This window comes from Canis lupus, chromosome 6, assembly GCF_003254725.2.
Source record: "Canis lupus dingo isolate Sandy chromosome 6, ASM325472v2, whole genome shotgun sequence".
NCBI lineage: Eukaryota > Metazoa > Chordata > Mammalia > Carnivora > Canidae > Canis > Canis lupus.
In genome coordinates, this window is record NC_064248.1 from 6,391,549 (window position 1) to 6,419,411 (window position 27,863).

Sequence of the window (27,863 nt, forward strand, 5' to 3'; positions counted from 1 at the left end):
ACCCCTGCTGTTCCCTCCTAGAACACCTTCTCCCCTCTCTGCATGTGTGACACCCACTTTGTCTTTCAAGGCCCATCTCAAGCATACCTTCTAGAAAGCCTTCTCTGACCACTGCCCCATGTGCTGCAAGTCAGCCCTCCCTCCACTGAACTTTCACAGTCCTGGGCACTATTTCTGCCCCCATTCTGAATCTCTGATGGGCATGCCTCAGTCTCCCATGCTGAGTTGCCTAGGGGCAGGAATCATGTGATAAGTGTCTCAGCATCCCCTTGCTTCAATACCCCTGGCTTAACCTAGGGCATGATACCAGCAGGCAAGTAATATGTGTGGTGGATGGGCAGCTCAGGGGGTACTTGGGTGGGAAACAGATGAAGAGATGGAAGGTTAGGTAGATGTGTAGATGGAAGGAAGGATGGACAGATGGAAAGACTGGTACGAGATGGGTGGATAAATAGGTGGATGGAAGAGATAGATGGATGGGTTGGCAGATGATGAATGGACATACAGGTGACGAATGGACAGATAGGTGGGCAGATTGACTACTGGAGGATGGGTGGATGGACGGACGGATGGATGGGCAGGTAAATGGCTACGTACACAGATAGATTCACCAGTGAATAGACGAGTGGAAGTAGCTGATGCTCACTTTATCTCTACTCTGTGGTACCTCCTCCTCTGTATCTCCTCCTCCTCTCTCACAGAGCACAAAAATCAGTGCTTCTTAATGGGCCCAGGGGTTGTTGACATAGGATTTATTTTTACTTGATATTTTCATAATTTAAAAAAATGTATGAACAATACATTTACAGGGGCACCTGGGCAGCTCAGTTGGTGAAGTGTCTGTCTTCAGTTCAGGTCATAATCTCACAGTCCTGGGAACTAGCCCTGTGTTGGGCTCCCTGCTCAGTGGGGAGTCTGCTTCTTCCTCTCCTTCTCTCCTGCCCCCTGCTGTGTTCTCTCTCTTTCACCCTCACTTCTCTTTCTCAAATAAATACATAAAATCTTTTTTTTATTTTTATTTTTTTTTAAAGATTTATTTATTTATTCATTCAGAGAGAGCGAGAGAGAGGCAGAGACACAGACAGAGGGAGAAGCAGGCTCCATGCAGGCCCGATGTGGGACTCGATCCCAGGTCTCCAGGATCACACCCCGGGCTGCAGGCGGCGCTAAACCGCTGCGCCACCGGGGCTGCCCAAATCTTTTTTTTTTAAAAGAGTATATACATCATAAGTATCCAGCTTGTTGAATATTCACAGCCAATGTACCCATGGAACCTGAACCCAGATACAGAAACAAAATGTTAGCAGCATCCCAGGAAGCCTCTTCTTGATCCCTCCTGTCACCTCAAAGTTAACACTAACTTGACTCCTAAATCACAGATCAGCTTGTTTTGGAGCTTTATATAAATGAAGCCTTACAGCACATACACTTCCATGTCAGGCTTCTTTTGTTCAATGTATGATCAGTGAGATGCATCCATATGGTTGCATTCGGTTGTAGCGTGTTTATTCCCATTGCTGTGTTAATATTCTGTAGTGCGGGGATCCCTGGGTGGCGCAGCGGTTTGGCGCCTGCCTTTGGCCCAGGGCTCAATCCTGGAGACCCGGGATCGAATCCCACGTCAGGCTCCCTGTGCATGGAGCCTGCTTCTCCCTCTGCCTATGTCTCTGCCTCTCTCTCTCTCTCTCTGTGTGACTATCATAAAAAAAAAAAAAAAAAATCTGTAGTGCGGCTATACCACCAGGCATGTATCCATTCACCTGTGATAAACATTTGGTTGTTTCCAGTACCAAACTGATAGGAATATTGCTGTATGAATAGTCATGTGCATGTTTTTTGGTGCACATATACACATGCTGGGTTATAAGGGATGCAGATTTCAGCTCTAACAGGTACTGACAAACAGTTTTCCAAAGTGATTGTGCCAAGTTAACCTGGCAGGAGTATGGATGAGGTTCTGCTGGCACCATGTCCTCCTGAAAGATCACTAGTCCTAATGTGAGAATATAGGTTCCTGTGGGCAGGCTGGCATCAAATTGACCGTGTTTGACTCTCAGCTCTCTTCTTACTTGTGACCTTTGGCAAGCCTGTTTCGTTGTCTACAAGATGAGTTGAAATGAGTTGAAACAGCTCAAGGAACTGTTATGAAGATTCCATAGACAGGTTAGGTTAGGCTCCACCAACATTAGCCATTTATAGTCAATTCTCACAACAGCACTCTGAATCACTCCAAACCTCAGTTTCCCCTTCTGTAAAATGGTCATGACCATACTAACACATCCACACAATGCACAGTTGAGGAAATGCCTACCAGGAAATAGAATGTCTAAAAGTGCCTGATTTTTCAGAGATATAATACACTTATATCAACTCATTCTTTTTCAGTGGCTTTTAGTATAGCCACAGAGTTACGAAAGTATCACCACTATCTCATTCTAGAACATTTTCATCACCCCAAAAAGAAATACCATACCCATTAGCAGTCATTCCATTTCTCCACACCCAACTCTTCCCAACTCTGGGCAGCTGCTAATCTACTTTTTCTTTGGATATTACAAGTGCCAAATCTTTGCTTTTCTGTGTTTTTTAACTTTTGTAAAAGTGAAATACCCAGCACTGGAACAGGCACATAATATACACTTAGTAAATGCCATCTGTTTGTGTGGATGGATGGATGGATGGATGGATGGATGGATGGATGGATGGAGCACAGTTAGTAGACAGATATAGCCTAAACTCATTCATTCAACAAAAACCCATTTGCATGTTTGCACTTGGAGGAAACTGGTCTATAGAGAGAACTATAATTCTGCGATTCGGACTATTCGCCATCTAGTGGGACAGGGAGGAATGTGCACCCCTCCCTGGGACTTAATTGCCAAATGCAATTAAAATTTGTGTTGGAGTAGGGTTGTGGGAACTCCAGGAGGATGTTGGAGGTGGAAGTGGCATTGCTAGTTTGGGCAAACTTCCCCGATGAGGAGGGGCAGTCTGGGGGAGGGATCCCACCAACTAAGGCTGGGACACTGGGCAGGTGTGGTGTCAAGCAGGATTGCCAGTCAGGACTTCACAAGCCAATCCAGACCTGGTCCTGGGTCTGTGGGCTGCGAACAAGACTTGGCTGTAGAGAGAGGCTGTAAATGCTGGGCAGTGGGTGACAGAGGCCAGATGGGAAAGGGAGCACCAGGGTGAGCCAGGCCACCTCACACGAGCCTGCACTGTCATCTGGGCAAGGGGACCTTGAACTGGCTATGCCCACATCTAGGCATTCCAGGGCCCCCATGCCACCAGTTGGTTTGACTTTTCCAGTTGACTACAGGTAGAAGCATTTAAAAGGAGAGAGTGGGGCGCCTGTGTGGCTCAGTTGGTTAAGCATCTGCCTTTGGCTCAGGTCGTGATCTTGAGGTCCTGGGATCAAGTCCCGCATCAGATTCCCTGCTCAGAGGGGAGCCTGCTTCTCCCTCTCCCTCTGCTGCCTCCCCTGTCCATGCTCTCTCTCCCCTTCTCTCTGTCTCTCATGAATAAATAAATTAAATCTTAAAAAAAAAAAAAAAAAAAGAGGGGAGAGCCCGGGCAGCCCAGGTGGCAGGAGAGGAGAGGAGAGAGTGGCAGCCTTATGAGTGAAGAAGCCTGGATTTCACAGTCAGACCTGGCTCTGCCCTTTCTCATTGTGGGAACTTGAGCAAATGGCTCCCCTCCCTGAGCCTGTTTCTTCAACTGAAAAATGGAGGTAATATAACTTACTTCAAATATGGTTAGGTATAATGATTGGGGGAGGCTGGACAAGGCAGATGAAGCATACATTCAGGTCCCTAGCAAGCTTGGAGCTTTGATTTATTATTTTTTAAAAAGTTTTTAAAAATATTTTATTTTGAGAGGGATCCCTGGGTGGCTCAGCTGTTTGGCGCCTGCCTTTGGCCCAGGGCATGATCCTGGAGACCCAGGATCAAGTCCCGCATCGGGCTCCCAGCATGGAACCTGCTTCTCCCTCTGCCTGTGTCTCTGCCTCTCTTTGTCTTTCTGTGTCTATCATAAACAAACAAACAAACAAACAAATAAATAAATAATCTTTAAAAATAAAAGATTTTATTTTGAGAGAACGCACACACGGCGCACACATACATGGGGGATGAGGAGCAAGGAGAGAGAGAGAAGCAGATTCCCCACTGAGCAGGGAGCCTGATGAGGCAGGGCTCAATCCCAGGATCCTGATCATGACCTGAGCCAAAGGTAGACGCTTAGCCAACTGAGCTAGCCAGGCACCCCAAGCTTGGAGTATTTAAACTTTTTTTTTTTAAGACAGCTCTTTTTTTTTTTTTTAAGATTTTATTTATCCATTCATAGAGACACACATAGAGAGATAGAGAGGCAGAGACACAGGCAGAGGGAGAAGCAGGCTCTATGCAGGGAGCCTGACATGGGACTCCATCCCAGGTCTCCAGGATCACGCCCTGGATCAAAGGTGGCGCTAAACCGCTGAGCCACCGGGCTGCCCTAAACTTTTTTTTAAAGATTTTATTTATTTATTCATGAGAGACACACACAGAGAGAGAGAGAGAGAGAGAGAGAGAGAGAGAAGCAGAGACACAGGCAGAGGGAGAAGCAGGCTCCATGCAGGGAGCCTGACATGGGACTCCATCCTGGGTCTCCAGGATCACACCCCGGCTGAAGGTGGCACTAAACCACTGAGCCACCCGGGGTGCCCCAAACTTTTTCTTTTAAAAAAAATTTAGTAATGGAGAGATACATATATTTTTAAATTTAGTGTATATATATTCATTCTAATTGAAGGCGTTGTCATGGGAGAATCAGAATTTGTGAACGTCCTTGCATTTATTGTACAATGTCATGTTGTTTTGTTTTGATTTACACACAGGATGATTGTCTTTTTGGGACTCCATCCCCCAAAGGTATTATCAGGCCCTGAGGAGGGCAAGAACAGGTTGCAGGTGCTTGTTGAGAGCCAAGTGATGGCTGGGGAAAGGAAGAGAAATGGGGAGACATATAATCCACCCTACTGAGACTCAACTCTCGGGAAAGTCTCTTGAACCATAGGAGACAATTCTGAGATTTTATCCTGGGGACAGGAGACCAGTGGGAGCATAGTGGGGTGAGTTGGGACACTGTAGCACAGACTCAGAACCAAGGGTGTTGACAGTTACAGAATCCTAAGAAATCACTGAATTCAACTGCCTCATTTTATAGGTAGAGAGAAAGAGCCCCAGGAAGACAGAGATTTGCCCAGGGTCATTCATGGAATTAGTGGCAGAGTGAGGATCAATTCAGATCTCTGCTTAAGCCAGGGTACCTGAAGCTAAGAGTCTCCAAGGGAGAGGAGCCCTATTTCCCACCCCTGTCCTGCACAGTGGCCACCAGTTCTGCTTATTGTCATGCCCTTCTCCCTGCATTCCCCCCAAGTCCCTGCATGCTCAGCATGGGGGTTCAGACACCGGAGGAATAGTGCTGCATCAGGGCCCACAGGCCAGGGGCAAAGCCAGACAGGCACACAGGGATAAGGAACAGCTCTGTTGGTCTCTGTGCCAAGGATCCCAATAAAGCCACTTAGGAATGGCTCTCTCTCCAGAAGAGGCCAGCTGAGGTGGGCACCTGAGGCCCCAGAATGTGGCTGAGATGAGCAGAGAGAATGCACCCCTTGTAGAGAACATCAGGGGACAAGGGAAGATAGCACCTGTGGCTCCAGGGACCAAGAGGTGACTGTGCCAGGGAGAGGTATCTGGCCAAGGGACATGGGTGGGTGGGAAGGTAGGCCTGTGAGCAGCCTGGGATGTCATTTCAGCGCCTCAGATGGTCACAAGGGCCCTTGAAGCACTGCCATTTGATTTCGGGAGCCTGGGCATGGAGGAAACACTCATAGAACCTTTTCTGAGCTTCCAGCCCCAGCTGACCACCTCCCCCTCTTTCCCTCCTGTGACCGGACATAGGTCACACCTCCCACCAAACCTAGGGAGGTTAGCTTTGGCCTCTACCCCTCCAATCCCCCATCAGAGATAGCCCTGGTTGGGAAGTCTGGAATTCTAGATTGGTTTATAGCTGGCCCTCTGTAGCTACTCAAATGTGTTTCCACTTCTGTGGACTCTGGTGACACCCCCTGACATGGGGCAAGAATCCCAGCTCTGAGGACTGTTAAAGATGCCAGTGAGGTGACAGTGTGAGTGCCTCAGATCAAACACCCCAGTTCATGTTCTTAGGGTGAGAGCAGGGACAGGAGCTGGACCTCAGTGCCCGGGAGAAGGGGTGCTCAGAGCTGTTGAACAGGTGGCCTGCCTGGAGGATGCCAGGGGAGGGTGACCAAGGCTCCACTTTGCCACCTGTCACCCACCGCCACTGGATTCACACTCATTAATCCTCTGGGGCCTCTGTGCAGGTGTAGTGATGATCATAATGGCAACTGGGGGTGCTGAGACCTTCCCGTGGGCCAGGCCACACAAGACTTCTGAGAGGTGGGTGCTTCCAGCTGTGTGCAGGACTGAGAGGGAGTGAATGTGAGCCGAGAGATAGAGAGGGCGGGGAGGGAGGGGTGTAGTTAAGGTAAGGGGCGTTAAGCGGTGGGGGGTGGGACCCTAGAAGCAAGGAACGCCAGGCACTGAGGCGCTTTCAGGCTCAGCTGTGAACGACTGATAATGAACTCTTCTTGAGACCCCTTTCGGACGAAGTAAGGGCACCCCAAAAGGAAGGGCGGGAGGGGAGATAAGGATCTCTTCTTCCTCTTCCAAACTCTAGACCCACAGGTAGAGTGGGGACGCGGGCGCTCACACTAGTGTGTTGATTATGCTAATTTGAGCCCCGCCCCGCCCCGCCCCGCCCGCTCAGGAGGCCCCGCCCCTCGAACGACCTGTTGCGCCGGAGGGGCGGGGCCATGCTAATGAGGCCAGTCGGACCTCGCCTGCGGCGCTGGCGGCTCCCGCGAGCTGGGGCGAGGCGGCGGCGACGAAAGCCATGGCCGGGGCGTTGGCGGGTCTGGCCGCGGGCTTGCACGGCCCACGGGGGGTCCCCAGCCAAGACTCGGACTCAGACACAGACTCGGAGGACCCGAGTGCCCGGCGCAGCGCGGGCGGGCTGCTCCGCTCGCAGGTCATCCACAGCGGTCACTTCATGGTGTCGTCGCCGCACAGCGACTCGCTGCCCCGGCGGCGCGACCAGGAGGGGCCCATGGGGCCCGCAGACTTCGGGCCGCGCAGCATCGACCCCACACTCACCCGCCTCTTCGAGTGCATGAGCCTGGCCTACAGGTGAGGGCGGCTCCGGGCCCGACAGCCTCGGCCCTCCGTGGCGGGACCACGCGCTGGGGCCCCGGACACCCGACCTGGCCCCAAACTCTCGGAGACTCCGACCACGCCCTGGACACCCCTCTGCCCCGGCCCCGAGCGTCCTCCCACCGCGGCCCAGCCCTCCGCCCGGAGCGCGCACCTGCAGGTTTCCGTGGCTCACCGCCCGCACTCCCCGCCAGGGCACCGACCGCCTGCCCTCCACCCCGACCGCCGGAGGCCCACCTCGGGCCCCTCTCCCGTCCCGACTCGTCTGCCCCCAGAGGAACGCCAGGGCATCCCTCGCACCCTCAGGACCCCAAGCCATCCCCACCCTCCACTCTGGCGGTCACTCCCCACCCAGCCACCGCAGCCCTCCACTCCCTGCGCAGCCGCCGGCCCAGGCCCACTCCATGCCTGCTCCCTGCCGACACCCCTCACGCCCACGATGGCCCCGACTCCCAGTCGCTCGTCCACCCCGCACTCCCCAGTTGCCGGGACATCTGTTCTGGACCTGCTAGGTCGAGGGTGGCGGGAGAAGGGTGCCCCGGGCGGACCCAGGGGGGCGCAGCTGGCACGGTTTCCCAGCGGTCGCCCGGCAGGGGGTGCTGCACGCCGCGTGGGGTCGGGGCCCGGGAGGCCAGGGCTCGCCGACCCGGGGCGCCGCGAGGCTGAGCGCCTGACGCTGCCCAGGACCCCTGCTCCGCCGCAGACCGCGCAGACCGCGCCCCGCCCCGGCTCCACGCCTGCGTCCCAGGGGAGGACGCGAACCCGGGTTCTGGCCCAGTGCCCTGGAGCAAAGTTCCCAGGAGCGGAGGGGCCAGGATAAATTATCAACCGAAAACCGTGGAGGTGAAAGGGGGATCGGCCGGCCTTGATCTTTTCTCTGTGCAAATATTCCTTTTCCTCTGCGGCGCCTCCTCCCCTACTGAGAACCGCTGGACACAGAACGGCCCTTGAAGCTCCGACTGGGAGCCCGGGCTGGGGTGGGGATTGCGGGGGGTGTTGCCCACCCCCCACCGGCAGCCCGGCCGCGACCCCATTGGCTGGAAGCGATGTAACCTTGGCCCACACGCTCTGGCCCCGGGCCCAGGTCATGTTGCAACCTGATCGTCCAGGGCGCCGGACCGATGAGGAAAGTTCAAATTCCCGTCCCTTTCTTCCCTTCCCCCGCCTCCTGGGACATCACGGGACCGACTGGGACAGGGCATTTAAGGTCCTGGTACACCGAATGTGGGCACCCCTCCTCCCGGGGCTCTCTCAGCGCTCCCCATTTCTCAGCTGCTCCCAACTTCAGCTTCCTGTTTTATACCAAATCCCATCCAACCCCAGACCATGGGTGGCCAAAAGGGGAGATTCAGGGGAAGAGGCAAGTTTGGGGCCAGAGCACACTCCAAGAACTGCCCCCACCAAGAGGCTGACTAGAACCTGATGTGACCCAGGGGAGCTGGGGAGGAGAGGGCTGTGCTTTCTCCCTAACACCCAGAATATTCCGTCTCTGTTGCAGCCCAAGCTCCAGGGATGGAGGTGGCTCAGTACTAGAGGAGACTTGGGCTTCCCTCTGTTTGGTAGAGGAAAAAATCTGAGGTTCAGCCTGAGAGAGTGTTTTAGCCCTTGAATACCCCTAATTATAGGTGTCCCCTGGTAGGGAGTGTGTTGGGGAAGCCAGGGTGACCCAGAGAGTGACTGGATGGGAAAGGACAGCAAGGCAAGGGGTCCACAGGCTGCCTGGCCAGCTTTCATCCTCAGCAGGCACTGTGGGCAGACAGAGGACTCCTCTTCTAGGAAGAGGTGCATAGTCCACAATTCTGTGGGTAGAAGCCCCAGGGATACAGGTTCTGGAAGTTCCAAGAAAACACTTGTTTGTGGTCAGAGCTGGCTAGTTACAGAAAGCATGACCTTGGGGAGAGACCAAGCAGGACCCTGTCAGAGAGACTCTCAGGGAATTCCGGTAAGATAGACTGAAGACGCAGTAGGGGGTGGGGGGTGGGGCTGAACTAAGCGTCCTAGGCTTTCTCCAACCCATCTCTGAGATTTCCAGACTTCCTGGTGGTCATAAGCCCTTGAACCCTAGTGCCAAGCTTTTTTCCCAGGCTGGGAACCTCTCCTCCCCTCCTAGCCAATAAGCCTGGTGCAGACCAAATCCTTCCCTTCAGGACTTGGATGTTGTCACCATCTCATCTTCCCGAGCACCACTGCCTTGGCTGCAAACATTATAGCCTTGGCTGGGAAATTGAAAGAGGGCAGGCAGGCTGGGCATGGGGCACTGGGTGATCAGGGTGGGCTGAGAGGTTGCTGGGATACAGGCAGGGGCAGCAAACTCAGGAGTCTCCCCCAGGTGCCACAGAAGAAGCTGGCCCAGGAGGTATCAGTGCACCCCATCCATGACTCCCTACTAGACAGATGGTGTTTATCTAACTTAGGAGGGAGGGGGGCCAGCCAGCAGGCATGGGCTTATGTACCCTATTTGGGTAATGAGGCCTGTGGTACCCTGGGATAGCAGTCCTCCCCACTCCCTGCCCAAAAACAAACACAGGAGCTTGGAGACCAGAGAGGAGAGGGGACCCAGTGACCCATGCACTGAAAGGGTTGTAGGAGTCAGATTGCCATCCCCCCACCCCATACCCCCAAGATGAGGGAGAAGCCTCAGAAGAAAGCAGACCTGGTGTTCTGAAAAACTAAGCCTTGGGGCCTCAGCCTCCCATGTGAGCAAGGGTTGGAAAAGGTGGGCCAGAGGGGGCTGGTGTCCAGCCTTGGCTTGTGGACCATGAGGAGGGAGGGAGAAGGGAGGGACCAGTGGGGGTATAGATGCTGAGCATCTTGACCTCCCAGGTCAGCTCCTTAGGGGTGGTACACTCCGCCTGTGTCTAGCACATCCTGACTGTGAGAATCAAGTCCCTCACCTGTGTGTAGAGCCCTTCTTTTTTTTTTTTTTTTTTTTTTTTTAAAGATTTTGTCTATTCATGAGACACACACTGAGAGAGAGGCAGAGACATAGGCAGAGGGAGAAGCAGGCTCCATGCAGGGAGCCCGACATGGGACTCGATCCCTGGTCTCCAGGATCAGGCCCTGGGCCAAAGGCAGCGCTAAACCACTGAGCCACCAGGTCTGCCCTTCCATCTCATGGATTTGATTGACTGCTAGGATTAGGGTCAGGGTTAGGGCCGGGATTAGGGTGCTGCCTCCCCACTGCCTACCACACCACCATCTCAGACTGCCTTCCTTTGGAGCCTGATGGCTATTGTCGTGCACACACCCCTGAGAAAGGGGCATCCCTTCCAGCTCAGGCCAAATTGCCATCCCTGGACTCTGGAGGGGGCAGACGCCAGAAGGGCAGTGAAAAAGCAGCTGGCTGCTTGGAGGCCACTTCTGGTTTAGAGACTCCCTCCCCATACCTTATCCATCCCCTGGGGGGACAGTGAGTCAGGTGGAGAAAAGCCATAGGGCCTGAATGAATCTCCACCAAGTGACCTTGGGCATGTCCCTTTGGCTTCCTGACACTCAGTTTCCTTCTGTAAGAAATGGGTCTGGGAACCCTCCTGAACAGGCATACAGACAGATGTCTGTGAGGCCACTGGCATTATTGTCCTGGTAAATAGGTTTCAGCCCTGGCTTTAGTTTTGGTGGTAGGTTAATGAGCAGCTTCCACCAGAGAATACAAGGGCTCCTAGCAGGGACCTTGGGGGATATTTTTTAAAGGTCTGAGACTCAGGGTAGGAATTTCAGGCAGGTTAGAGTGTGGGGCAGGATTTGCAGGATTCTGGGAGCGGGGAGCCCTTTGATGGCCCGCATGCATGAGTACTCAGTGTTCGGAAGAGCCGGGGAGCCAGCCCTGCAGGAGGCCCCTCTTAGCTTCCCCCGTAAACCCCCCCCCCCCACCCTCCCTGCCTGACCCAGCCTTCTCCCTCTGACAGTGGCAAGCTGGTGTCTCCCAAGTGGAAGAATTTCAAAGGCCTCAAGCTGCTTTGCCGGGACAAGATCCGCCTCAACAACGCCATCTGGAGGGCCTGGTACATCCAGTGTGAGTGGGCATCAGGGGCCCCCCCAGCAGAGGGGCTGCAGTGGGAGGGGCGGGCGCCCAGGAAACACCCACGACCCTTAGGGCCAGGACCGGCATCTGACCTCCAGAGGGTCTCAGGGAATGTGTCCCAAAAGGTGCTCTCCACTGGGACGCTAGGCACAGCAAGGGTCACCCTTTGGAAGGTGGGCAGAGGTTTGCAGGGCAATCCAAGGCCCTTTCTACATTCCATCAGTCCAGACTACCTCAAATGCCAGGGTAGGAAGAGGTGCTAGATGCTGTCTGGGCCAATAGCATCACATCGAAAATAGGAAATAAGGATCTTACCTGGGTCTCTACCAACCTTTCACTGAAACCCTGATGCAACCCCTAGGAGGTGCCCCCATGGAGACTGGGGGTGGGGACAGGGGGCCCAGAGAGGCCATGTGGTAGAGCGGAGGGGCCTGCAGACTTGGGAGTTGCCCAGAGCTTCTTTCCTACCTAGTCTCTGCCCTTGCTGGCTGTGTGACCGCAGGCTATGTGACTAACCTCTCTGAATCTATTTACTCTTTTATAAAATAAGGCCAACAGTCCTACTTTTCCTGGTTGGCCTGGGGATAACAGGTATGAATGGGCCTGGCACAAAGCACAATAGCTGGTGCTAAATAAATGATGGTTGAATCTGATATACCATTGAGGAGGTCACAATCATTCATTTGGGGACATGAGCCCCCACCATCACCACCACCACCATAGCAGGGGAGCAGAGACTGAGCAGCCTCAGACCAGTCGGCCCTGGATTGGGACCTTGTCTGACTGAGTCAAGTCTTGCTACAAGATCAAAGGCTGCCCTGAGCTGGGAACATACAGCCAGGAGGGGCCAAATGCAGTATTCTCTGTCCTGGCTCCACTGGATTCCATCCAAGCAGAGAGAGGGAGGGTTTTCTGGTTTCTATTTATCTATGGCACCTGGTACTTCATAAACCATCTTATTTGAGGCTTCCTGGCAACCCAAGTAGATAGGTATTATTACCCCCATTTTATGGATGAGCAAGTAAGGCCCAGAAGGCCAGTAACTTGTTCAGGGTCATGGAGCAGAAAAAGAGCAGAGCTGTGACTGGTTGGAAGTCCAGGGCTTTCCTCCTCTGAGCCCAATGCTCCTTCCACTGCTCCCAGCTGGCTGGCTTCCAGTCCTCACCTGAGAACTTGTAAGAAGGGCCCTACCCAAACCAGGAAGCTGATATGCCAGAAGGAGTCACTCTGCCCCCGCTACCCCCGCACTCTCTACCCCTCCCCAACAAAGCTGGATGGGATGCCAACTCCTCTCTGCAGAAAAAATTTCTGATGCCACCCAGGGTCGTCAGCCAGACAGGCAGACCCTGGTCTCTGGCTACTGTCTGAGTTGCTGGAAGCACCCCAGGTTCTGTGTCAGACAGAGAGGGGTTGGAGTCAAGTTCTAGGATGCTCCCACTGTGTGACCTTGGGAAAGTCCCTAGCCTCCCTAGCTGAAGATCACTTATCTGCAAAGTGGGAGTAACAGTAGGTCCTGCTCTGAGGTTTGCTGTGAGTTTTCAGTAAGATCGTATCTCAGCACAGGGCCTGACACACACAAGGGCTCCCTGAAGGTGATTATATTATTGGGAAAGGGAGAGGAGTGGGGACTGCTAGATAGCTGCCTGGCTCATCCCCCTCATACCTGCCACCTGTCTGCCGGTTCCTGGGCTCCAAGACCCCCCCTCCTTTCCTGCACCCCCAAATTATCCTGGCGTCCTCTGAGCTCCCAGAGCACTGTACACCTCTTCTGTTTGGGCTCCCCGCCTTGCTCATGTTCTGTGTGTATTTTCCTTATCTCTCCAACTAAGCTGTGAGTGCTCTGATTCATCTGCGGATTCCCTGTCCCAGCATCTGTCCCAGCATAGTGCAAGGGGCTTCCTGAATGGGTGAACTTAATCAGTGTTCAGTGAAGCCTGCCCCAGTCCCAGGAGTCATGTGGTCGCTGCCCTTCTGTCTAGAGTATAGGGTCCTTGGGATGGGGGAGGGAGGGCCCAGCCAGGCCAGGTCTGCTCGGACCTGACCCTCTGGGGACCCTGGACAAACTGATTGTTTCCTGGTGCTCATTCCCTCTATCTGGGAAGCCAGGGCAGTACTGTTTGAGACTCTCCTTGCTGTCACCCCCTGGCAGTCCACATACACCCAGAAGCCCATCCCTTTGTTTTCCAAGCCACTGCTCAACCACCAGGACAAACCCCCTCCCCTAGTCCCATGGGGATCACTTTGGAGACTGTCCTTTAGGACAGAATTTCATGAATCATGCTGAAGATCCCAATATATTTCATGTCTGAGTAGTAGCCCCACCCCCACCCCTACCACCCTCCGCCGTCTTAATTGTCCCAGAGGGTCTGCTGAGGGCTGAGGTGGGAAAAATCACTGCATGGGGATCCCAGGGGTCGGAAGCCCTACTGTGTGCCAAGCTCTGTGCCAGGTTCAGGGATTTGAGGCTACGGAGCAACAGCTTCTGCTTTTACTCTCAGCAGGGAGGCCAGCATGCAGAGAAATGGCCAAGGCCAAGTGCAGAATGAGGCAGATAAGACTGTGGGGTTTCAGAGGAGGGGGGGCTTCCTGGAAGAGGGAACTGCCCTGGGCTCTCCTGATGGGTGGGCAGATGTGAGTGAGGCAGAGGATGGAAGGGAAGGGCATCTGTGTAGAATAAAGCCAGAGGGTGGGCTGTGGCTGAAGCTGTTTGGCTTCAAGGTGGAGCATGTGAAGGAGGTAAGAAGGGGGCAGAAGCAGAGAGGCCAGTCATGGAGGGCTTGGAAGCCAAGGTAAGGGGTGTGAACTTTACCTGGGAGGTACAGGGAGTCAGGGAGGGTCTACCGGCCACAGCAGGAAGGTGGGCTGGAGAGGGTGAGGCTAGAGGCAGGAAGGTCCAGGTGAGAGATGACACCAGACCCTCGGGGTAACAGAATATGGAGGGAGGGGACAGTAATGGAAATGCTACACAGCTCAGGAGTGAGGCAATTAGTCCACACATAGGAATGCTGGGGGTTGATGGAACAGTTTCTGTGATTGGGAGGCAGTGTTGGCCTCTAGAGGAGGCGCAGGCTTGGGAGGGATGTTTCCAAACATCTGAGAGTGGCAAGTTTTGGGACATCCTTTTTTTTTTTTTTTAAATTCCCCCTCCCCCCAAGTTTTGGTACATCCTGATAGAGATTCTATGGGCAGCTGGAAAATAAGTCTGCAGCTGGAATGGGGCAAGACGAGAGAGGTTTGGGGGCAGGACTTGCAGAAGAGCCAGTGAAAATGGTCAAAGAGGCAGGAGAACCAAGGGAAGGTTCAGTGCTCCAAACCCGAGGTCCAGGAGGAAGGGCCCGGGGAAGGCGGAAGAGTAAGGGTCTTGGCTGGGCAGTGGGGGCAGGTGCTGAGTTACAGGAAGTGAAGAGGAAACCAGGAGGCACCAAGTGGAGGTGCTGATGACAACTCTTCCAGAACTAGCCGCAAAGTAAAGGGGTGAAAGGAAAGATTACCTTGTTGGTGTAGCAAGGGAAGGGAAAGTTTAGGAGGCACATGTGGTATGTGTTTATGGGCCCCAAAGAAGGAGCCTGGGGGAGAGGGAGATTGGATTGGAGAGAAGGAAGGGAGTGGAGGAGGTGTTGAAATGGCTCAGCTAGGTGGCCTGAGCGGACAAGAGGTGCTGGCATCAGATTGGGTAGTGTCAAGGAGCCTGAGGCAGGGGACCAAGGGCTCCAGGCCCTGGCCTGCATGCCTGGCTTTGGAGCAGCTCAGTTCCTGTGGTCCCACAATCCCATTCAGCCAGTGTTACCTGCACCCCTACTGGGCTCCCAAGGGAGGCGGAGGAGGAGTAGGGAGGTTCCTTTCACAGGGTCCCATCAAAAAGGGAGTTCTGGGAGGGCTAGAGCAGGCAGGAAGGCTTCCTGGAGGAGGTGGCACTTAATCTAAACATCAGAAGCTAAGCAGGATTTCATAGTGTGGCCCTGGGGTCCTAGCCCCCTTGGGGTGGAGGTGAAGAAGCTGGGTACCCTCCTGACCTGGCCCCCTTCTCTCAGATGTGGAGCGGAGGAAGAGCCCCGTCTGTGGCTTCGTGACCCCCCTGCAGGGGCCTGAGGCTGATGAGCACCGGAAACCAGAGGTAGCAGAGCCCAGGGACCCCGAGCCTGCAGGCCTCCCTGCCACGCGCCCTTCTTCAGTCCCTCGGAGCGCGGGGCAGGAGGGGCTGGCCCAGGTGGGGACTGGGTGAGGGGTGGGCTCGGTGCCGGCCGTCTCACTGAGCCCCTCCCCGACCCTCCCCAGGCCGTCGTCCTGGAGGGCAATTACTGGAAGCGGCGCATCGAGGTGGTGATGCGCGAGTACCACAAGTGGCGCATCTACTACAAGAAACGGGTCAGTAGGGGAGGGGCACGGGGGTGGGGGGTGGCTGCTGACCACTGCTGCTCTGGGAAGAGCCGGTGGGTCTCCCTCCCACCCCCACCCCGACCCAACCCCGACCCCGCCTCCCATTAAGACCCAGGCTGACAGCGCCACCGTGTGGCCCAGAGTCTCTTCGCCACCTCCGTACCTCCAGGCGCAGGGGAGCTCCTGAAGGGAATTGGGGATCCCGTTCGTCCCGGGGAGCTTGTGAGCAGGGGAGGCCTTGGCGGGCAGTGATAGAAGAGGGACAGGCGATCCAGTGTCCACCTCTGTGTGTTCCTGCAGCTCCGTAAATCCAGCAGGGAAGGGGATCTTCTGGCTCCAAAGCAGGTGGGTGCTTCCCTCCAGGTGGGTGAGGCAGGGGCCAGCGAGGGTCCTGGAGGGACTTGAGGGCAGTGGGTGTGACTGCTGTCCTCTAGCTCATTGAGCCCTTCACTCCGGAGGAGGGGAAGTCTTTGAGCGCAGTGGTGGGAAGACCCCAAGTCTTCTGGTTAGCCCAGCAAGTGGTGGGAGGCATGGAGGACCCAAGTCCCTAAAAACTGGGGTTCCAGGCAGGAAAAAGTATAGGGGCAGGAAGCAGATCCTTATCCATTCAGCAGGCCCTCCAGCTCTATCTGCTGGGGGTCAGTCATTAGGAGCCAGTGGGGTGACCATAGGCCTTCCAGGCAGCCAACTGAGTCCTCCAGAGAGAGGTGAGGAGGGCCAGGCCTGCAGAGGCTCCAGACCTGCTAAGCATGTCATCCTCTAGGTGCAGGGCACATGGGAGGGTGAGGGGCAGCACGAGACCCCTGCGTCCCTCCCGTGGCTGCTGAAGGCTCTGTCTCCCTAGGCCGAAGGGGATTGGCAGCCACCGGAGCGATGGTGCGAGCAGCTCTTCTCCAGCGTTGTGCCCGTGCTGCTTGGGGGCCCGGAGAAGGAGCCCGGTGGCCGGCAGCTTCTGGACCTCGACTGCTTTTTGTCCGACATCTCCGACACGCTCTTCACCATGACGCAGCCCAGCTCCGCACCCTTGCAGCTGCCCCCTGAGGATGGTGAGGGCCTGCATCTGGAGAGGGAGGCCTTGAGAATCCGGGAAGCCGAGGGAGGATGGCCAAGGGTGGACGGCCCCCACTCCATCCTGCCTTGCCACTCCTGACCTCACCACTGCCCTCTCCAGCCTATGTGGGCAATGCTGACATGATCCAACCAGACCTGACACCTCTGCAGCCCAGCCTGGACGACTTCATGGAGATCTCAGGTGAGGCAGCGTCCCCTGCTGGGTAGGGTGGACAGGTGGTGGGGGGAGGGTCAGCATGAGGATAGTTCCTAGATGACCACCAGACCTGAGGCCCCGTCCTAGGCCCATCTGGGAGGATGGATGGTTAAATGATTTCTGAGGGCCCTTCCTGGTCTTTCTTTGTCTGGACGTGGGATACAACTGATACGGCCACAGGTGAGAGCAGGGACAGACTGGGTGCCTAGGCAAGGGCCAGGGCCCAGGCACATTGGAAGCTAAAGGCTCTGTGAGCTCCCAGGAAAGTAGTGGATGTTGGGAATCTCAGGAGAGAGAGGGACTTAGTGGATGTTGGGAATCTCAGGAGAGAGAGGGACTTTGATCTGTTTGGGCCTGTTTATTGTTTACACAATTCTCCTTAAAAACTATTAAAGAATATGCATCTGGGTGGCTCAGCCCATTAAGCATCTGCCTTCGACTCAGGTCATGATCCCAGGACCCTGGAATCAAGCCCCATGTCGGGCTCCCTGCTTAGTGAGGAGTCTGCTTCTCCCTCGCCCTCTGTCCCTCCTCCCACTCGTGCTCGCTCTCTCAAATAAATAAATATTTAAAATATTAAAAAAAAAAAAGAACATTCCAAACATACACACAAGTAGAGAGAGAGTGGTTCACTGAACCCTCATGTAACCATCACCAACTTCAACATATATCAACTCTGACCAGTCTGGTTTCATGTAGACCTCACCCAGACCTCACCTACTTCCTATGTTGTTTTTAAGAAAATCCCAGGAATTAAATCTTGTAAAGCATTTTTTTTAAAGTAACATGTAGAAACAAGTACCTCCCTTTCCTGACCCCAGGGCCACTAGGTCACTGGTTTCTTGTATCCTCTTGGAGATACCCATGTCTGTATAAGCACCTGTGCACAAAGGTTTCCTTTTGTTTTCCAATAGACTGCCTGACATCGCTTTCTTTACTTAGCTGTAGATCTTGGAATCTGTCCCTGATAATCATTTTTTCAGGGGACTCTGGAGCCATGCTCAGGGTCAGGTAGCCATAGAGGCTTGTCTTGTTTCAGCCAAAGCCCAAGGGGGTAGAAAGGGGGTTTCTGGCATAAAGGCTTAGTTTCAATGGCCCCTCCACTTCTTCCCCACAGGGTCCTAGGCCTGTCAATCAAGAGGTGGGGCGGGAACTAGGGAATGAGGAACCACCCCCACCCCTGCCTCAGCCCTGGGCAGGGTAGGGGTGGTGGGGGCAGAAGTGTTGATGGCAGTGCCCAGAGAGCAGACCAGCCTGGGAGGGCAGCGGTCCTGTCTGGGCACACACACCCCTGCCACAGGTAGGAAACTGCCTCCACCGTGGACTCTGGGCCAAATCTGGGGCTAAGAAGCCACTTTTCTCCATCCAGGGTGGCTGCTGGGGTGGAGGTGAGCATGCAACCAAGGGTAGGGGATGTGGGTCATGCAGAGGAGGTGGCTAGCGTGGCCCCCTCTGGCGCTCCACGCACAGGGAGGGCAGGGAGTGCCAAGGCCAACAGGGCTACTGCTCTGATTGTCCCCAAGAGCTTCTCACTTGAGAGGAAACCCGGTGAGAAGGCCAGAACTCCATGGAGGGAGGGGGCTTGAGGAGGAGTGTTCAAGGAAGGGGTGGAGGCTTGGAGCAGGAGAGGGCCTCAGGGAGGGATGTACATCAATGTATAGAAGCTGGGGGGGACCAGGGCTCTGTGGGTGATCAGCTAGGGTTAGGAAGAGGGAAGGAATAATGAAGGGGAGACTATGACAGGGGGTGGTAGTGACTGGGCTCATTACCCTGTGAGCCCCACAGAGCGCTGGGAGCTAGGGAGCAACAGGGTGCAGGCCAGTATGTGGCTGGTTCTAGAGTTAGACCTCAAGGGGCCTAGCGATGAGACCCATGGTCTCTGCCGGCTGAGGGGGCCCTCTGCCACCCAGTCCCTCAGTTAAAGGGAGGCAGTAGGACAAAAAGATCCTTTCTGATTGGGTGGTCAAGGACACACATGAGTCCCTGTGTGCAGGCACACATGCGCACCAACCCAGACGCGCATACCTGGGCACAGAGCAGCTATGCACATGCGGAGCACTTCACATCAAGGCAGGCACATACAGACCCAGACAGAACTACAGACATTGGGGCAGGCACACACATGCAGGGAAGTGTTTTGCATGAGATCACACATTGACACCCCCAGAGCCAGCCTTCCAGCGACACATGGTCACCAGAGTCACATAAGATGCACATACAAGTTTAACCCCCATCAGCCTCCAGGTCTGGTGTGGGCTTATCTGTCCCAGGCCTGGGTCTCCTTCAGAGTGGCCTTTGGGAGAGAAGTCTGACCAGCTCCCCTGGCCAGGGAGCCAGGGCCCATTCAAGGCCAGTGGGGCTGGGTCTGACCAGACCAGGAGGCCTTGGGAGCTGGTTCAGGCCAAAGGCTGTCAGGGTCAGAGAAAGGTGCCCGGAAGGGAGCGGGTGGGCGGGTGGCGCCCAGGCCCGGGATGTGGTTAGGCCACAGGCAGCTGCTTCCCAAAACCAGAATAGCCTGGGGCTTACACAACCCACACCTCAGACAATCTGGCTGCCCCCTCCCCGCCAGCTCTTCCAGGCTTTCCAGCCCTCCCTCACTCCTGCCTTCACCCTGAGCCCACCCGCTTACCTCTGCTATGACCCCCTTAGCCCTCCACCCCACTCCTAGGCTCTACTTTTGAGGCCCCACTGGACCTTCCAACAAACCAACTTACTCCAGACCCACTGACCTCCTGACCCCTCTCACCTCTAACTCACCCCTGAATTGCTGTCACCCTGGGGCTCTTCCCTATGCCAGACCTCCACCCCTTGCACCCCACCCCTCTCCCTCCCTGGCACACTCTATTACCCTGCCCCTTTCTATGGCCCCAGCAGAGCTGGTAACAGAAGCAAAAGAGAGGAATGTCCAGGGTTGGGATGGGAAAAGGGGCCTCATGAGCCAAGTGTGGGGTTCAGTGGGAGGACTATTTCCCGGGGTCCCACTCACTCCCCCACCCTGCCTCTGCTGTCCTGCATGCAGGCCCATCCCACCCGAACCTCTGTTGCTGCTTCCCCTGAGACAGACAGAAACTCTCCCAATTTCACAATCTCCTGTGGAAGCCCCCCCTCCCCCGCCTACCCCCACCTCACTGCCAGTCAGGCTGGCCCAGCCTGGGGACAGGGCACAAGGCCCACTCTCCTCCCACAGCCTCCAGGCCCGCCTGGCCTTAACCCTAACTACCACCGCCCTGTATGTCTGAATTACAGATTTCTTCACCAGCTACCGCCCCCCACAGACGCCCACGCCTTCACATTTCCCGGAGCCCCCCAGCTTTGGCCCCATGGCTGACCCTTTCTTCAGCAGTGGGATCCTGGGCTCAGAGGTGCCCCCTGCCTCATCAGGCGTGACCCACCTCTCAGGGCATAACCGCCTGCAGGTGAGCTCCCGCTCTGCTACACTCAGTCCTGCCTAGGTCACCTACCTGTTTCTGGGAGATAGGGTACTTCCTGAGTGCCCAGTCCTGTGCTTGGTTGACTGAGAGGGACTGAAGGGGGAGAGAGAGCCCATCTCTGCCCTGTGAGAGGGCACCATTCAGCTGGGATGGAAAGATCGTGAAGCATTACTGGACCAGGTGGTTGTAGAAGGGAGGCTGGGGGTAGGGGCATGGAGCCAGGGTACCACTGAAGAGTGGGTTGCTTGTGAAAGGCTTCCTGGAGGAGGGGAGGTTCTGGGCTTAGTGAATGGATTGGGTTTGGACAGAAAAAGAGACCAATAGAAGGCAAGCCAGATGAGGAGACAAGCACAAATGAGCCCATGGAGACAGAAAGCTCAGTGTGAGTGTTTAGGAAATGGTGAACCTGCCATTGTGGATTGGGAACTCACAGGCTCAATTCAGATGTCACCTCCCTGCTGCTTGGTCAGAAGCCTTTTCCCTCTATCATCAGCCTGTTCAGGCATTCTTGTAGTTCATCGTTGAGAGATCTCCTCAACTAGACAGTGAGCTCCTTGCTGGAAGAGCTAAGCCTTGCTCGCCACTCCATGTTCCATACCTAGCACAGTCCAAGCACATTGGCAGCACTGGGTAAATGGTTGCCCAATGAGTGTGTAGATGGATGGGGTGTTGATGAATTGATAGATGGGTTGTAGATGGAGGTGGTTGCTTACATGGGTTGGTGTACATTTAGGTAGGTGAGTGGTCGGTTGGATGGAAGGGCTGGTAGATGGATTTGAAGATGCATAGTTTGATGGGTTGATGAATAGGCTGGTGGCTGAATAAGTGGCTGGTCAGGGAACAGATGGTGGATGGGTGGATGGATTATGAATGGGTTGGTGGATGAATTAAGGAGAGACGGTTGGATGGATTGGTGAATGGGCTAATACCTGGTGGGCTGGAGGACAGAGCAGTGAGAGGACATATAGGTGAACGGAGGATGATGGGTTAGTGGATGGATTGGTGGCTGGATGGAGAAATTATCTGGCAAATGCAAATATAGGCAGGAAGACTGATGCTCTTTCTCACACCTAATAGGTGCATACGTGTGTTCCACTCCCACCTCTCATTAGATCACAATTTCCTTTGGTGTGTGGGGGGTGGGGACAGGAGGGACCATTTCTCCTGTCTCTCCCAGTGCCCAGTCCAGAGCTCAGCCAGGGCAAGAGGCTGCCAGGGTGGCTACAAAAGCCAGCTGTTCCCCCCCTGCTCTCTGTTTGTTCCCCAACCAGGCCCGGAGCAGCTGCCCTGGCCCGCTAGATTCCAGTGCCTTCCTGAACTCTGATTTCCTCCTTCCTGAAGACCCCAAGCCCAAGCTGCCACCCCCTCCAGTACCCCCACCGCTCTTCCAATACCCTGCCCTTGCCAAGGGGCCTGGCCTAGAGCCCTGTGCCCCCCCCACCTTCCCTCCCATGGCTCCTCCCCCTGCCTTGCTGCAGGAAGAACCTCTCTTCTCTCCCAGATTCCCCTTCTCTACCATCCCACCTGCCCCAGGAGTGTCCCCACTGCCTGCTCCCACTGCCTTCCCACCGACCCCACAGCCTGGCCCAGGCCCTGCCCCTCCCCCCTTCCCCATAGACCTTCTACCCTCGGGATATCTGGAGCCCCAATTTGGGCCCCACTTCACAGTACCCCAAAGCATGCGGCCCAGAGGCAGGCCCCCCACCCCATCCCCTAGAGGGCGGAAGCCCAGTCCCCCAACCTTGGCCCCTGCCACGGCCAACTCCACTGCCACTGCGGGAGGCAGCAACCCCTGCCTCACACAGCTGCTCACAGCAGGTGAGATGGGAAGAGCAGGATCCCACAGAGGGAAAGTGGGACCAAATGTAGAAGTGGGGAGCCTGGGGAGCAGAGGGTGAAGTTTAAGGGGCAGGCTCAGGCTCAGCTGGCAGGATGGGGAGGTGGCAAGGAATTAGGGACATGGGCCCTGAAACCAGAAGGGGAGCAGACTTTCTGGAAGGGCGAGACGGGGCCTTGGGAGTTGGGTCCCCCCAGTGGATGGGGGGACGGTCTTGAGGCTGGCCCCAGTGGCGCTCATAGTTCTGCCTGTGTACAGCCAAGCCTGAGCAAACCTTGGAACCACCACTTGTGTCCAGCACCCTCCTTCGGCCCTCAGGGTCCCCGGTAAGATGGTGGGCACTGGGAGGTGAGGGTGGGCCCCAGGCTTTACCTCCTTTTAACTCTCTGCCCTTCTCCACCCCAGCAGGAGATGGCCCCTGAATTCCCCTGCACCTTCCTCCCCCCGACCCCGGCCCCCACACCGCCCCGGCCACCTCCAGGCCCAGCCACATTGGCCCCTCCCAGGCCCCTGATTGTCCCCAAAGCGGAGCGGCTCTCACCCCCAGCACACAGCGGTAAAGAGAGCTTGCAAGGCTTGGGGAACTCCAGGGGATGGAGAAAGGGGAAGGAAGAAGGAGGGATGACATCTGAGGCCAGGATGAGAGGAACAGGGCAATGGGACCCTCTCCCCTGTGTTGGTCTGTCTGTGGGTCTGTCTGTCCCTGTCACAGGTGGTAAGCGGCGGCTGTCTGGGGAGCTCAGCTCCATGCAGGGCCTGGGGACTCTGAGCGTCCACGTCTCTCCCCCTCAACCCATCCTCAGCCGGGGCCGTCCAGACAACAATAAGGTGGCACCATTCCCTCATCCCAAGATCTGTTTGCTACCCCTAGGCCCTTCCATGCTCCTTCCTAGGCTCACCCCACTGTCTGCCCCCCAAGACTGAGAACCGGCGCATCACACACATCTCTGCAGAGCAGAAGCGGCGCTTCAACATCAAGCTGGGGTTTGACACCTTGCACGGGCTGGTGAGCACACTCAGCGCCCAGCCCAGCCTCAAGGTGAGCCCCCAGCCCCAGCTGGCACCCCCAGAACCATAAGGCTCCTTCGTAGGCCCCCCTCCCACCGTCCAAGACCCAATCCCAGGAACCTCTGGACACCCAGTTTCCACCTTCCACCCAGTGCCTCAGTGGGCCACAGAGTGGGGCCACTTCTAGCACCTGAGCCTACCCTGGTGATGCCTACAGGTGAGCAAAGCAACCACGCTGCAGAAGACGGCTGAGTACATCGCCATGCTGCAGCAAGAGCGGGCGGCCATGCAGGAGGAGGCCCAGCAGCTACGGGACCAGATCGAGGAGCTCAATGCTGCCATCAAGTAGGTGGGGGACCAAGGGCACTGGGGCAAGGGGGTAGGCTGCCCGACTCCCCAGCCCTGACTGGCCCCCCTTTCCCCCAGCCTGTGCCAGCAGCAGCTGCCTGCTACTGGGGTGCCCATTACACACCAGCGTTTCGACCAGATGAGAGACATGTTTGACGACTATGTCCGCACCCGGACGCTGCACAACTGGAAGTTCTGGGTAGTATCCTCATTCGGCCAGGGGTGGCGTGAGTGCTGGAGCCAGACCCAGCTGTGCCTGACTGCAGGCTAGCTCCACAGGCCAGGCAGGGGCCCAGAGCTGCCCCCAGGGGAAGAGACTCAAGTCCTTCCAGGTCTTTGGCATCCTGGCCAGCAGGAGTGCCCGGTGTTATGATGGGAGCAGAGGGAAACTCAGGAAGGAGGCCCTGGGTGCAGCCCAGAAGGGCAGAGAGGGCCCCCGACAGGCCATGGCAGGATGGGGGGCGGTGGCTGCAGCAGGCTTCAAAGTTCATGATGCCACAGTGGCCAGGCCCTTCCCTGGGTTTGAGCCAGATGTCAGGGCTACACATGAGCAGGGCGAGGGTCCTGGCTGATCAGCAGGCCTGTTCCTTGACCTGGGCCCAGTTCAGCATCCTCATTCGGCCTCTGTTCGAGTCTTTCAACGGGATGGTGTCCACAGCAAGCTTGCAGAGCCTCCGCCAGACCTCACTGGCTTGGCTGGACCAGTACTGCTCCCTGCCCGCTCTCCGGCCAAGTATGTGAGCCAACTGCCTGCCCACCATAATGTCCAGGGGTGTCCACCCTGCTCAGACCACAGGCCCAGAGTTTTAGCCATCCCACCACATACGCTGAATAGTCCTCTGCCTACCAAGTCACCTACAGACGGAGGTCTTGGGAGGGGCTGATGATCTTGCTAGCTAGTATATCTCTCTCATCCCTTTTGTCTTCAGCATCCAGGGGAAGGGCCCTGACCCCAGGAGGTGTCTCTCCCCCTCTCTCTTTCATTCTCTCATTGTCTTTCCCCAGCTGTCTTGAACTCTCTCCGCCAGCTGAGCACATCTACCAGTATCCTGACAGATCCAGCCTGTATTCCCGAGCAAGCCACACGGGCAGTCACAGAAGGCACCCTTGGCAAACCTTTATAGTGTTGGCCAGATGCTGCCGCTCACTCAGCTGCCCAGGAGCTGCTGTCCCTGGGCATGGGTTCCAGGGACGACTTCTGGGCACTCCCTTCCTGCCCCAGGTCTGGCTGTGCCCTTTCCTGAGGGTTTAGCAGGGCTCAAATCTCTTCCACCTCCTGGAAGCCAGGAAGAGCTATGTTCCAGTTGCTGCCCCACAAGTGATGAACACTGAGACCTGAGGGGGCAGGGGGGACTCATACTCTTTCTTTGGACCTTCATTTTCTAGTCTGCAAAATAAGGGTGGAGAAGCTTCAACCAGATGATGATCCCTAGGCCTTAGCAGCTGTGACACTTGGGGCCTAAGCTGGCAATTCAGGGAGCTTGTAGGAGGAGGGGGGACAATTGTTTCCCCCACCTGCTCCTCTCCCCACCCCCTTGATGGGGCTCAGGCCTCTACTTCTCGGCAAAGGGGCAGAAAAGGAAGTTCCCACTCTCTGCTCCTTTGCTGGTAGCCCAGTGTGGGGTGAGGTGCTGCAGGATGGCATCCTTGGGTGACGCCAGGAAGGTCTGACCCCAGGAGAAAGCGGGGCAGGTGGTGGCCAAACCAGGGCAGGCATCTTGTATGCGTGTGAATGCGTGTGTGTGGATTTTGTAAAGAATTCTTGCCAATAAAAACAAAAACTGTTTGGGACCATCAGTGTGTCTCATTCGGGAATGGAGAGCCAGTTGGCTGTGGGAGGTGGCCTTGAAAGGACCTTAGCTTTTCCTCTGAGCTGGAAGGCACTGGAAAGTTTTGAGTAGGTAGGGATAGGACAAGATCAGATGTAAGTTCTTAACAGGATGCCTCTGGGTGTGGAGTTGAGAATACACCACAGTGGGGCCCTTAAGAGCAGAGGCAGGGAGTACAGTTTTAGGCTATTGCTGGCATCCTGGTGAGAGGTGACAGACACTCATCCTGGAACTCCTCTTTGCATGGGCAGGAAAAGGTTCAGGAAAGCTTACCACCTTCTTTAAAAATTTTTTTTTAAATTTACTTGACAGAGAGAGCACAAGCAGAAGGGGAATGCAGGGAGAGGGAGAAGCAGGCCCTCACTGAGCAGGGGCTTAGTCCCAGGACCCTGGGAACGACCTGAGCCAAAGGCAGATGCTTAATCCGCTGAACCACCCAGGCACCCCGGCTTACCACTTTTTATGTTGGGAAAGGGCAGAGCTGAGTCAAGAAGTAGAAATGACAGGGCCTTCCACTGGAAACATCTGAAGAGAACATGGGGGGTGGGGGATAGTGACCTCTCCATTATGCGAGATGTGCAAGCAGAGGGTGGATGGCCACTTGGTTAGGATGTCTTAGAAGGAACTGATACCTCAGATGAGGAGTTGGGGTGAATGGCCCTGATACTTCATTGATTTTTCTTTTTTCTTTTTTTTCTTTTTTCATTGATTTTTCTATTGAGCCATTTAACAAATCTTTTCTGAGGGCCCGCTGTGGACCAGGCGATGGTCTTGGTGCTGCGGATTCCATTCACGGCTGGATCCCTCTCCCCATGGAGCTAGTTCAAGCCTCTCACATCTCAGGACTTCTGTGGATGCTTGTGGGACATAAATAGCAGGCAGTCTTCTGTGGCCACTTGCCCTCATTTGTGTGTTATCATAACAGGGATGACAAAACTAACTGCACACTTATCTAATGTTTACTGTCTGCTGAGCACTATTTTAAGCACTTTATTTATATTAACTCACTTATTATATATTAACATCTTCCTCTATAGGCCAGTTATGAGAATTTCAGAGTAAATATATATAAAGCACTTAAACAGTAACTAGCATATGACACCATGTAAGAGTTATCACCGGGGCGCCTGGGTGGCTCAGTTGTTAAGCATCTGCCGTTGGCTCAGGTCATGATCTCAGGGTCCTGGGATCCAAGCCCCACATTGGTTCCCTGCTCCATGGGAAGCCTGCTTCTCCCGCTCCCTCTGCTGTTCCCCTCACTTGTACTCTCTAGTTCTCTCGTCAAATAAATATATAAAATCTTTAAAAAACGTTATCATAATTACTGATAATCCCAATTTCACAGATGAAAAATTGAGGCACAGAGAGGTTAACTAGCCCAGGGCTGTGTTGGTTAGTGAGATGCCCACTCAGACTGTGTGATTCTAGTCTCTGCTTTTAGCCATCTCTCTCTACTGTGCAGGTAACAGGGGCACCTAGGTGTTAAGTGCTATTTGTTGCTGCAGACAAAGTTTTGAAGTGGCTCTCGGAGAAGTAAAATCCTAACAGTGTGCTCTGCTGTTTTTACTCACACCCTTCCAGAAAGGGCCCCCTAAGACATCCCTTGGACCCTGTGTCCCCCCGCCCGATGCCACCTTCCCTTGACAGAGCTACCTACACTTGCTCTCCCCCTCTTTTCTCCCCTCCCACTCATCCCCTGTCTTTGAGGTCCCCACTTCCACCCCAGCCTCACCCCTACACTGACTTGCTCTTACTAAGGTAACTTGACTCCCTCATTGCAAAATCCAATGACCACTTTGCAGTGTTCATCCTGCCTTCCCCCCGGGCCCTTGGACCCCATTCTAGAACTACCCTTTCCCAGTGAATCCAGAATTCTCTCCAGGCTCTCCCTCCTCCCTGACTGTGCCTTCCCAGTATCTGCTGTGGGAGTCTTTTTCTCCACCTGCCCCTTCCTGGACCACTTCCTTCTCATTATGTGGCAAGCCTCAGGGAATACCATTCCCTTTGGCTTCTCTGCCAAGGATCCACTCTTCTGTATCTGCTTTGCTCTGCCCTTGGAGCTGCAAAAGCATATATCCAACTGCCACCCTGACCCCTCCTTCTGGATGTTTCATAGCTTCCTTAACCTCAAAGGAACCAAAACAGAACTCCTCATTTCTGAGACTATAGCCCACTGTCCCTCCTAATACTTGGTCCTCTTCATGTTCCCCATCCCCAGGAATGATGCCACCATCCAGACACTTGTGCAAGCTGAAAACAGTATCTTTGGCTCCTCCCAACATCCCAGGGCCCTGTAGTATCTGTGACCAAGGCCTGGCCCATTGACCTTATATGCATCCATCTCTACAGCCATCACCCTGGTCCAACAGAACATCCCCTTCTACATAGTCTTGTATTAGCCTACCATATCCTTGACAGCTGCTTCTCAAACTTAAATGTGCATTTGAGCTTAAAAAGTCTTCACAACCAGG

At 55.1% G+C, this 27,863-nt stretch overlaps 1 protein-coding gene across 10 annotated transcripts in view; it reads left to right on the forward strand.

The window, feature by feature from the left end:
• Positions 1 to 25,354, forward strand: part of MLXIPL (MLX interacting protein like) — a 34,790-nt gene extending 9,436 nt beyond the window's left edge. For 2 of the 10 annotated variants that reach the window (XM_025425818.3, XM_035718084.2), the window contains exons 2-16: positions 11,180 to 11,286; positions 15,327 to 15,409; positions 15,571 to 15,660; positions 15,973 to 16,017; positions 16,517 to 16,718; positions 16,844 to 16,924; positions 20,186 to 20,355; positions 21,642 to 22,188; positions 22,466 to 22,533; positions 22,613 to 23,035; positions 23,127 to 23,246; positions 23,433 to 23,560; positions 23,642 to 23,765; positions 24,167 to 24,296; positions 24,569 to 25,354. In XM_025425818.3, the coding sequence (XP_025281603.1) occupies positions 11,180 to 11,286; positions 15,327 to 15,409; positions 15,571 to 15,660; positions 15,973 to 16,017; positions 16,517 to 16,718; positions 16,844 to 16,924; positions 20,186 to 20,355; positions 21,642 to 22,188; positions 22,466 to 22,533; positions 22,613 to 23,035; positions 23,127 to 23,246; positions 23,433 to 23,560; positions 23,642 to 23,765; positions 24,167 to 24,296; positions 24,569 to 24,687 (2,437 nt within the window). In that variant the 3' untranslated portion in view covers positions 24,688 to 25,354. Of the gene's footprint in view, positions 1 to 6,388; positions 6,462 to 6,903; positions 7,251 to 11,179; positions 11,287 to 13,921; positions 14,085 to 15,326; positions 15,410 to 15,570; positions 15,661 to 15,972; positions 16,018 to 16,516; positions 16,719 to 16,843; positions 16,925 to 20,185; positions 20,356 to 21,641; positions 22,189 to 22,465; positions 22,534 to 22,612; positions 23,036 to 23,100; positions 23,247 to 23,432; positions 23,561 to 23,641; positions 23,766 to 24,166; positions 24,297 to 24,568 lie in introns of those variants that run through there. The other 8 variants (XM_025425820.3, XM_035718081.2, XM_035718082.2 and 5 more) reach the window with 8 other exon arrangements.
• Positions 25,355 to 27,863: the final 2,509 nt, after the last annotated feature.